General features: G+C 33.2%; 1 protein-coding gene across 1 annotated transcript; it reads left to right on the top strand.

Moving 5' to 3' along the window:
* Positions 1-10,228: 10,228 nt before the first annotated feature.
* Positions 10,229-11,155, top strand: LOC133611342 (transmembrane protein 229b-like). Its single transcript, XM_061968050.2, has one exon. The coding sequence runs from the start codon at positions 10,241-10,243 to the stop codon at positions 10,769-10,771; it is 531 nt and encodes a 176-aa protein (XP_061824034.2). The 5' UTR covers positions 10,229-10,240; the 3' UTR covers positions 10,772-11,155.
* The last annotated feature ends 1,115 nt before the right edge of the window (positions 11,156-12,270 follow it).

Genomic DNA, 12,270 nt, shown 5'->3' with positions numbered 1-12,270 from the left:
TGAACCGGATCGCTTAGTAGGAGCCATTTTGTGGTCTTTACAGATGTAAACAGGAAATGAAACGTACGGTGATATCCGCGCGTTTTTTCTTCTTCTTCCGGGGGCGGGTGGTTGCTTACAGTAGAAGAAGAAGCGCTTCCTGTTCTATGGGGGCGGATGCTTTCCTTGGCGGTTGCTTGCGTAGAAGAAGAAGCGCTTCCTGTTCTACCGGGAAAAAAGATGGCGGCTGTTTACCGAAGTTGCGAGATCGAAACTTTATGAAAATGAATCGTAATAAAGCGCACCGGGTTATAAGGCGCACTGTCAGCTTTTGAGAACATTTGTGGTTTTTAGGTGCGCCTTATAGTGCGGAAAATACGGTAAGTACTATATAAATATAATCCACTTCACTATATACTCTTGAAAGGTTTTTAAATGTTTTCCCTATAGCAGTACTTTTTTCTCATACTTTTTTTCGTCATCATTGTTAACTTTATTCTTTTGAAAAAGTTTGTGTAATTTTTTTTCTCATAATACTACAACTTTTCTCTTGACAACTTTTTCTCATGTGATGGTTTTCTCATAATTGTTTTTCTCATATTAAAACAACCAATTTACAACTTTTGTGTATTCACATTTTTTGCTCATGATTTATTCTCATCAAAAGTTAACTTTATTCACTTGAAATAGTTTTTTCTCACAAAACTGGAACTTTTCTCTTAACTTTTCCCCATACTAGTAAAACAATTTTCATATTAAAACTTTATAATTAGAAATGTTTTCTCATATTTTTTCCTCATTATAGTACAACTTCTTTCCTCATATTCAAACTTTTGTGATACAATTTTATTTCCCCCCACAAGTCAACTGCTTTCTCTAGAAGACAATTTTCTCATAAAGTATACATTTTTTCTCATAAAACTACAATTTTATTCTCTTGACAACTTTTTCCTCATATGATGTTTTTCTCATACCTTTTATATTGTATTAAAACTTACAATTAAAACTTTTGTTTCTCATCATAGTTAACTTTAATCTTTTGAAAAGGTTTTCCTCATAATAGTAAAACAATTCTCATATTAAAACTTTACATTTAGAAATGTTTTCTCACATTTTTTCCTCATGATAGTACAACTTTTTTTCCTCATATTCAAACTTTTTTGTGAGACAGTTTTATTTCCCCCCACAAGTCAACTGCTTTCTCTAGAATAACTTTTTCTCATAAAATATACATTTTTTCTCATAATACTACAATTTTATTCTCTTGACAACTTTTTCTCATATGATGTTTTTCTCATAACTTTTATATTGTATTAAAACTTACAATTAAAACTTTTGTTTCTCATCATAGTTAACTTTAATCTTTTGAAAAGGTTTTCCTCATTTTCTTCTCATAATACTAACATTTTTCTCCTGACAACTTTTAGTCATATGATGGTTTTCTCATAATTGTTTTTCTCATATTAAAACTTCCAAATTTACAACTTTTGTATATTCAAATGTTTTCATCTTAGTACAACTTTTTTTCTCATGATTTATTCTCATCAAAGTTAACTTTATTCACTTGAAATCGTTTTCCTATTTTTTTCTCACAAAACTAGAACTTTTCTCTTAACTTATCCCCATACTAAGAGATGTTTCTCATATTAGTAAAACAATTCTCAAATTAAAATTTTACATTCAGAAATGATTTCTCATATGATTTTTTCCTCATTATAGTACAACTTTTTTGCTCATATTCAAACTTTTTTGTGATACAATTTTATTTCCCCCCGAAAGTCAACTGTTTTCCCTTGAAGAACATTTTCTCATAAAGTATACATTTTTCTCATAATACTACAATTTTATTCTCTTGACTGTCAAGACTTGGTCCTGGGTGTTTGCTTTTCCGGAATGCAACGGAAAGTTGGCTCGGGCGAGACGGGAATGTGAGTACATATTTATTTAATATTATCAAAAAAAGAACAAACTAAAGGTGCGCACAAGGCGGAAGTACAAACTTGACAAATGAAATAAATACTTGCACGTGGGCAGAAACTGTGAACAATGAAACAAAAACACTAACTGTGGCATTAATAAACAAAAACTTACTTGGCTTGGACTAAAGTTGCAGCATGAAAGATGGACATGAAAAAACAAGTGTCAGGAATGTGAAGAGCATAAATGCGGGATGTCGCCAGAAAGACAAACTGAAAACAATGAACTTAAATACTACAGACATGATTAACGAAAACAGGTGCGTGACTCAAAACGTGAAACAGGTGCGTGACGTGACAGGTGAAAACTAATGGGTTGCTATGGTGACAAGCAAGAGTGCACAATGAGTCCAAACGTGGAACAGGTGAAACTAATGGGTAACCATGGAAACAAGACAAGGGAGTGAAAAGCCAGAAACTAAAGAGTCCAATAACTAAACTAAACAAAACATGACTAAAACAAAACATGATTACACAGACATGACATTGACAACTTATCTCATATGATGGTTTTCTCATAACTTTTATATTGTATTAAAACTTACAATTAAAACTTTTGTTTGTCATCACAGTTAACTTTATTCTTTTGAAAAAGTTTTCGTAATTGTTTTCCTCATAATACTACAACTTTTCTCTTGACAACTTTTTCCTCATGTGATGGTTTTCTCATAATTGTTTTTCTCACATTAAAACTTCCAATTTGTAACTTTTGTATATTCACATTTTGTACAACTTTTTTTTCTCGTGATTTATTCTCATCAAAGTTAACTTTATTCACTTGAAATAGTTTTTTCTCACAAAACTAGAACTTTTTTCTGAACTTGTCCCCATACTAAGACGTGTTTCTCATAATAGTAAAACAATTCTCATATTAAAACTTTACATTTAGAAATGTTTTCTCACATTTTCTCCTCATTATAGTACAACTTTTTTCCTCATATTCAAACTTTTTTGTGATACAATTTTATTTCCCCCCACAAGTCAACTGCTTTCTTTAGAAGAACATTTTTATCATAAAGTATAAATTTTTTCTCATAAAACTACAATTTTATTCTCTTGACAACTTTTTCTCATATGATGTTTTTCTCATAACTTTTATATTGTATTAAAACTTACAATTAAAACTTTTGTTTCTCATCATAGTTAACTTTAATCTTTTGAAAAGGTTTTCCTCATTTTCTTCTCATAATACTAACATTTTTCTCCTGACAACTTTTAGTCATATGATGGTTTTCTCATAATTGTTTTTCTCATATTAAAACTTCCAAATTTACAACTTTTGTATATTCAAATATTTTCATCTTAGGACAACTTTTTTCTCATGATTTATTCTCATCAAAGTTAACTTTATTCACTTGAAATCGTTTTCCTAATTTTTGCTCACAAAACTAGAACTTTTTTCTTAACTTGTCCCCATACTAAGAGGTGTTTTTCATATTAGTAAAACAATTCTCATATTAAAATTTTACATTTAGAAATGATTTCTCATATGATTTTTTCCTCATTATAGTACAACTTTTTTGCTCATATTCAAACTTTTTTGTGATACAATTTTATTTCCCCCCGAAAGTCAACTGTTTTCCCTTGAAGAACATTTTCTCATAAAGTATAAATTTTTCTCATAATACTACAATTGTATTCTCTTGACTGTCAAGACTTGGTCCTGGGTGTTTGCTTTTCCGGAATGCAACGGAAAGTTGGCTCGGGCGAGACGGGAATGTGAGTACCTATTTATTTAATATTATCAAAAAAAAGAACAAACTAAAGGCGCGCACAAGGCGGAAGTACAAACTTGACAAATGAAATAAATACTTGCACGTGGGCAGACACTGTGAACAATGAAACAAAAACACTAACTGTGGCATTAATAAACAAAAACTTACTTGGCTTGGACTAAAGTTGCAGCATGAAAGATGGACATGAAAAAACAAGTGTCAGGAATGTGAAGAGCATAAATGCGGGATGTCGCCAGAAAGACAAACTGAAAACAATGAACTTAAATACTACAGACATGATTAACGAAAACAGGTGCGTGACTCAAAACGTGAAACAGGTGCGTGACGTGACAGGTGAAAACTAATGGGTTGCTATGGTGACAAACAAGAGTGCACAATGAGTCCAAACGTGGAACAGGTGAAACTAATGGGTAACCATGGAAACAAGACAAGGGAGTGAAAAGCCAGAAACTAAAGAGTCCAATAACTAAACTAAACAAAACATGACTAAAACAAAACATGACATTGACAACTTATCTCATATGATGGTTTTCTCATAACTTTTATATTGTATTAAAACTTACAATTAAAACTTTTGTTTGTCATCACAGTTAACTTTATTCTTTTGAAAAAGTTTTCGTAATTGTTTTCCTCATAATACTACAACTTTTCTCTTGACAACTTTTTCTCATATGATGGTTTTCTCATAATTGTTTTTCTCACATTAAAACTTCCAATTTGTAACTTTTGTATATTCACATTTTGTACAACTTTTCTTTCTCGTGATTTATTCTCATCAAAGTTAACTTTATTCACTTGAAATAGTTTTTTCTCACAAAACTAGAACTTTTTTCTGAACTTGTCCCCATACTAAGACGTGTTTCTCATAATAGTAAAAGAATTCTAACATTAAAACTTTACATTTAGAAATGATTTTTCATATGATTTTTTTCCTCATTATAGTACAACTTTTTTGCTCATATTCAAACTTTTTTGTGATACAATTTTATTTCCCCCCGAAAGTCAACTGTTTTCCCTTGAAGAACATTTTCTCATAAAGTATACATTTTTCTCATAATACTACAATTTTATTCTCTTGACTGTCAAGACTTGGTCCTGGGTGTTTGCTTTTCCGGAATGCAACGGAAAGTTGGCTCGGGCGAGACCGGAATGTGAGTACATATTTATTTAATATTATCAAAAAAAGAACAAACTAAAGGTGCGCACAAGGCGGAAGTACAAACTTGACAGATGAAATAAATACTTGCACGTGGGCAGAAACTGTGAACAATGAAACAAAAACACTAACTGTGGCATTAATAAACAAAAACTTACTTGGCTTGGACTAAAGTTGCAGCATGAAAGATGGACATGAAAAAACAAGTGTCAGGAATGTGAAGAGCATAAATGCGGGATGTCGCCAGAAAGACAAACTGAAAACAATGAACTTAAATACTACAGACATGATAAACGAAAATAGGTGCGTGACTCAAAACGTGAAACAGGTGCGTGACGTGACAGGTGAAAACTAATGGGTTGCTATGGTGACAAACAAGAGTGCACAATGAGTCCAAACGTGGAACAGGTGAAACTAATGGGTAACCATGGAAACAAGACAAGGGAGTTAAAAGCCAGAAGCTAAAGAGTCCAATAACTAAACAAAACAAAACATGACTAAAACAAAACATGATTACACAGACATGACATTGACAACTTATCTTATATGATGGTTTTCTCATAACTTTTATATTGTATTAAAACTTACAATTAAAACTTTTGTTTCTCTTTACAGTTAACTTTATTCTTTTGAAAAAGTTTTCGTAATTGTTTTGCTCATAATACTACAACTTTTCTCTTGACAACTTTTTCTCATATGATGGTTTTCTCATAATTGTTTTTCTCACATTAAAACTTCCAATTTGTAACTTTTGTATATTCACATTTTGCACAACTTTTTTTTCTCGTGATTTATTCTCATCAAAGTTAACTTTATTCACTTGAACTTTTTTCTGAACTTGTCCCCATACTAAGACGTGTTTCTCATAATAGTAAAATAATTCTAATATTAAAAAACTTTACATTTAGAAATGATTTCTCATATGATTTTTTCCTCATTATAGTACAACTTTTTTGCTCATATTCAAACTTTTTTGTGATACCATTTTATTTCCCCCCACAAGTCAACTGTTTTCTCTTGAAGAACATTTTCTCATAAAGTATACATTTTTTATCATAATACTACAAATTTATTCTTGACAACTTTTTCTCATACGATGGTTTTCTCATAACTTTTATATTGTATTAAAACTTACAGTTAAAACCTTTGTTTCTCTTTACAGTTAACTTTATTCTTTTGAAAAAGTTTTCGTAATTGTTTTCCTCATAATACTACAACTTTTCTCGTGACAACTTTTTCTCATGTGATGGTTTTCTCATAATTGTTTTCTCACATTAAAACTTCCAATTTGTAACTTTTGTATATTCACATTTAGCACAACTTTTCTTTCTCGTGATTTATTCTCATCAAAGTTAACTTTATTCATTTGAAATAGTTTTTTCTCACAAAACTAGAACTTTTTTCTGAACTTATCCCCATACTAAGACGTGTTTCTCATAATAGTAAAAGAATTCTAATATTAAAACTTTACATTTAGAAATGATTTTTCATATGATTTTTTCCTCATTATAGTACAAATTTTTGCTCATATTCAAACTTTTTTGTGATACAATTTTATTCCCCCCCACAAGTCAACTGTTTTCTCTTGAAGAACATTTTCTCATACAGTATACATTTTTTCTCATAATACTACAATTTTATTCTTGACAACTTTTTCTCAAACGATGGTTTTCTCATAACTTTTATATTGTATTAAAACTTACAATTAAAACTTTTGTTTGTCATCACAGTTAACTTTATTCTTTTGAAAAAGTTTTCGTAATTGTTTTCCTCATAATACTACAACTTTTCTCTTGACAACTATTTCTCATATGATGGTTTTCTCATAATTGTTTTTCTCACATTAAAACTTCCAATTTGTAACTTTTGTACATTCACATTTTGTACAACTTTTCTTTCTCGTGATTTATTCTCATCAAAGTTAACTTTATTCACTTGAAATAGTTTTTTCTCACAAAACTAGAACTTTTTTCTGAACTTGTCCCCATACTAAGACGTTTTTCTCATCATAGTAAAACAATTCTCATATTAAAACTTTACATTTAGAAATGTTTTCTCATATGATTCTTTCCTCATTATAATACAACTTTTTTCCTCATATTCAAACTTTTTTGTGATATAATTTTATTTCCCCCACAAGTCAACTGTTTTCTCTTGAAGAACTTTTTTTCATAAAGTATAAATTTTTTCTCTTAACACCAAAATGTTATTCTCTTGACAACTTTTTCTCATATGATGTTTTTTCTCATAACTAAATATTTCATTCATACTTGCGATCAATACACACTTTTAAATGCTATTTGCCGACTTGGCTCAAAAGTCTTTTTTTGAGTGGCGGCTAATCCTGTCATCATGTGATGCAGGCGTTAATCAGGAACATCACGTTTGGTCGCCATTGTATCAAATATGATGTCACTCTATGACATCACCACCAAGGTTGTCATCGCTAATATTTACTTAGCTTAAATTGGCATCAAAGTTTAACTTCATGTTTTGACGTACGTTCGTGAGGTTGCTAACATTTTCTCGAATCATATTCGTCAGTTAGCAATAAAGTGTAGCTAGCATGTTCAGAAAAGTGAAAAGCTATTCAAAAACAACCTTTTTGTTCAGTTAGCATCAAGGTGTAACAAGTTGCAAACCATTTTATTAACTTTTTTCAGATATAGAAGTTGATTTTTTTACGTCGCGGTTGTTTGGCAGCTAGGCTAGGTAGGTAGCAACAATTGGTAAAACTGCTCAATAAGTGAACATTTGTTAAAATAGCCATGTATCAAAAGTTAGCATTGTTTAACTAGCACTTGCAGAGTTATGCTAATTAAGTTGCTAACCATGACCCGCTCAATGTCAAGCTAATGCTTGTTTCTTAGTGGCAGTTAGCATGCACGCGTAACAAGAGGCTAACCTGTTTTTTCTATTAGTGGGGTTATTGTTAGCGGCTACGCTAGGTACTAAAAACTGCGCAGAAAGGTCAAGTATGCTCAAAATCTATTCTCGGACATGTTTTGTTGTTATAAGTCTTGAAGTATGGCGGTGTTAGGTCGAAGCGCATCAAAATTCCTTGTTTGGAAGAAACGTGCTAATCTCTTCTGGATGTTAGCCAAGCTTTTTTTTCCTCTTAAAGAGGAGAAACTTTCTCAGTCACTTACAAAACTCGTTTGATGCTCTTTTGAGTTTTTGATACGTCGACTTCAAATTTCAAGTGGGCCACGTGACTCAATGACGAAATCTACGTGAACAACTACACGAGTGTCAACATGTGCTAGCGACAACACGGACGTCAACAAACATTGGTAACACAATTGTTCTATGTAGTATTTTAGTGGTACCTTCGAATTTACTCAACTCTCAATACTTATTTGATACCATGAGAAAAAATATTTAAAATGAAGTAATGAAAAATAAATAAATAAGTAAACTAAAGTTATTAAAAAACAAACAAACAAACAAACAAAATAATAATTTAAAAGGTGTAAAAAATAAGGTAAAATTATTTTTTTAAATAAATAATAATTAAATAAAAAAAAAAAAAAAAATTTTTTTATATATATATATATATATATATATAAAATATATATATATTAAATTAAAAAAAAAAAAAAAATATATATATATATATATATATATAATTTTTTTATTTAATTATTATTATTTATTTAAAAATATAATTTTAGCTTATTTTTTTACACCTTTTAAATTATTATTTTGTTTGTTTGTTTGTTTGTTAAATAATAATTAAATAAAAAAACAATATATATATATAAAATATATATATATTAAATAAAAAGAATAATATATATACATATAATTTTTTTATTTAGTTATTATTATTTATTTCAAAATATAATTTTAGCTTATTTTTTATACCTTTCAAATTATTATTTTGTTTGTTTGTTTGTTTGTTTGTTTTTTAATAACTTTAGTTTACTTATTTATTTATTTTTCATTACTTCATTTTAAATATTTTTAATATAATTTAAAAGGTGTAAAAAATAAGCTAAAATTATTTTTTTAAATAAATAATACTTAAATAAAAAAACAATATATATATATATATATATATAAAATATATATATATTAAATAAAAAAAATAAAAAAAATATATTAAAAAAAAACAAAATATATATATATATATTATTTTTTTATTTAATTATTATTATTTATTTAAAAAATAATTTTAGCTTATTTTTTACACCTTTTAAATTATTATTTTGTTTTTTTCATTACAAATGAAAAGACTTGATTAAAAAATGTGCCTTTAAAAAAAAAGACTACAAAATCACAGTTTGGGTATTACATACATAATCAAATTAAAATAATACTGAAACTATATTTACTGTACAAACATACATAGACACATACTGTACAAATACATTCACTGTACAAACATACATATACACATACTGTACATATACAAGTACATATACGTACATTCATACATTCATGCAAATAATCACGTTTCATCAAACAAATTAACGTTGTTGCCCTAGGGTAAACTGGGTATAACACATGGCACACTGACAAAGCTTAACCTATTGTTAAAAAGTGACGATATCCATTCATTTTTGGCTTGGTATAAAAGTCTCGATACTTAGAACAATTAAGTCAAAATTGTCCACCTTTGGAGGCGGTATCAGCGGTCACTTTTCCAGATAAATGCAAAAAATGGTCAAAATGAGAAAAATGTCAAAAAATAACTGACAGGCGAACCGAGAAGAAAAAGGCAAAAACAGGCCAACATGTGGAAAATTGCAGAAAATGGTCAAAATTAGAAACATTTCTAAAATATTAAATGTCAAAAAATGTCAAAAATAACAAAGTGTAAAAAAAATGTCAAATAAAAAAGGGTCCAAAAATGTAAAAAATAAAAAAGTGTCAAAAAATGTCCAAAAATAAGTGTCGTACAGTATTCGGTAGTGGCATGTATTGTTTGCTTGGTGTCAAAGTCTCGATACCTAAAACAATCAAGTCAAAATTGTTCACCTTTTTTAGGCGGTGTCAGCCATAACTTTGGTCAAAAATGCAAAAAATTAGAAAATCTCCCCAGGATGACTCACAGGTGACCCGGGCAGCAAAAGGCAAAAACAGCCCAAAATGTGGAAAAATGACAAAAACGGTCAAAAAACTAAAAAAAGTAAAAAAAAAAGTGTCAAAAAATTTCAAAAATAAAAAAGTGTCGCACAGTATTTGGTAGTGAAGATATCCATGTATAGTTTGCTTGGTATCAAGTCTCAATACCTCAAAACAATTAAGTCAAAGAAGTGGTATCAGCCGTAACTTTTCCCGATAAATTGCCGATCTTTTTTGCCAGGGCTGTAATCTTGCGGGTTATTGTCACATTTGGCTCGAGCGTTGACTTTCTTTCCTCTTCCAGATCCAAGGTGTGACGAGCCATGGCGACCACGATCCTGCAGCCTCCCGTGCCGCTGCCGGTGCTCTCCCGCTGGTACATCTACGTCATCCACGGCAACTTCTGCAAGGTTATGTTCACGGCGGCGTGGGAGTTCGCCATGCACTACGACTGGAAGTTCCCGGGCGTGACGAGCGTGTGGACGCTCTTCATCTACGGCACGTGCATCCTGGCGGTGGAGCGCATGTACCTGTACCTGCGCGGGCGCTGCCACGTGTTGGTGCGCTGCCTCATTTACACGCTGTGGACGTACATGTGGGAGCTGAGCACGGGGCTGCTGCTGCGCCAGTTCCACGCCTGCCCCTGGGACTACTCCGCCTTCCGCTACAACTTCTTGGGCCTGATCACGGCCGAGTACGCGCTGCCGTGGTTCTGCGCCTCCTTCGTCGTGGAGCGCCTGCTCATCCGCAACACTCTGCGCATGCGCTACCATCAGGGCACCGACGACGGCTGGGGGCGGAGCTACAACAGCGGTTGGTTGTCCAGCAATAACAGCTTTCTCAAATGGGAGTGAAAACTCCTGCAGGGGGCGGGGACTACCTGGTGACATCGACGCAAACCCCGCCCCCCTCTGCATGAAAACAAGGAAAACATGAACCCTCTTCATCATCGTCATCTGCCCCTGGGACTACTCCGCTTTCCGCTACAACTTCTTGGGCCTGATCACGGCCGAGTACGCGCTGCCGTGGTTCTGCGCCTCCTTCGTCGTGGAGCGCCTGCTCATCCGCAAAACTCTGCGCATGCGCTACCATCAGGGCACCGACGACGGCTGGGGGCGGAGCTACAACAGCGGTTGGTTGTCCAGCAATAACAGCTTTCTCAAATGGGAGTGAAAACTTCTGCAGGGGGCGGGCACTACCTGGTGACATCGACGCAAACCCCGCCCCCCTCTGCATGAAAACAACGAAAACATGAACCCTCTTCATCATCGTCATCATCATGACTTCTGACCCCTCATGGAATTACTCTTCCAATCTGCAAACATGACTTGAAGAAAAGGGACAAAACAATCTTCGTTGCATATATTTACTCTTTTTTTTTTTTAGTAACCTCAAAGCCCAAAACTGTTCTGTCTGTCCAAAATAAACTTTACAAAAACATTCTGCAGAAAATGCAAAGAAGAAAAAAAAAATCTACAAAACCCAAAACCAGTGAAGTTGGCACGTTGTGTAATTCGTAAATAAAAACAGAATACAATTATTAGCAAATTCTTTTCAACTTATATTGGATTGAATAGTGCATGCCGCTGTGCATTCTTCAGTGCACTCTTATGCGCTCCGTGGATCGCACCTCGGGATTGCAGCAGGCGGCTGCAATCAATCAGCAATCTGCACAGCTGACGCTGATGAGACACCGCACTTCTTAAGCCAGAGAAAACCTGTGTTCCAGGCCAGAACGTAGCTACCTGTTCCGTACAGTAAGCCGACACGTCTCTAGCTCTATGTACATTGTCTCTTTGTTTCTCCCCCTCCGTGTTCATTTGTCTTGTGTCCCTTGTTGCCTTCCAGCAACATTCCTCCGTTTCCTGATCACGAGATGTGTGTCTCGTCCCCCCGTAATCCCTCTGGTTCCCTGGCTGCCTTCTTGGATCTCCACCTCTCGCCTGGACACGGACATCTGAGCTTGCCTTGCCCTCCTTGGACTTCCTCAAACGCACCTTCAACACCCACCGGTAACACTCAACATACACTCACTTCACAAAGTCGCACACCATACACATTTTGGTCAGTTTCAAATTTCATAATTTTGTATTTATAATAAATAGAGCTAAACAACGTCCCTTGCCTCTGTGCCATCTTCTGCCCCCGCTGTACCGTAACAGTACGTTCTGGACAAAATTTAGGAACCAGACGGCACAGTAGACTTTATTCCCCGCCCCTTTCTCGACCCCCACGGTTCCCTATCTGTCGATCATGCGTCCTAAACACAGAGAATTGACCCGACCAAGCGGAGTGTCTCTCTCCGACAGTGACAAGAAAAACATTTTTAAACAGTTGAAGGCTGATCCGCTAC

This window comes from Nerophis lumbriciformis, linkage group LG08 (assembly GCF_033978685.3).
Source record: "Nerophis lumbriciformis linkage group LG08, RoL_Nlum_v2.1, whole genome shotgun sequence".
Classification (NCBI taxonomy): domain Eukaryota; kingdom Metazoa; phylum Chordata; class Actinopteri; order Syngnathiformes; family Syngnathidae; genus Nerophis; species Nerophis lumbriciformis.
The sequence above is the reverse complement of the archived record's forward strand: the minus strand, read 5'-3'. Positions and strand labels throughout refer to the sequence as shown.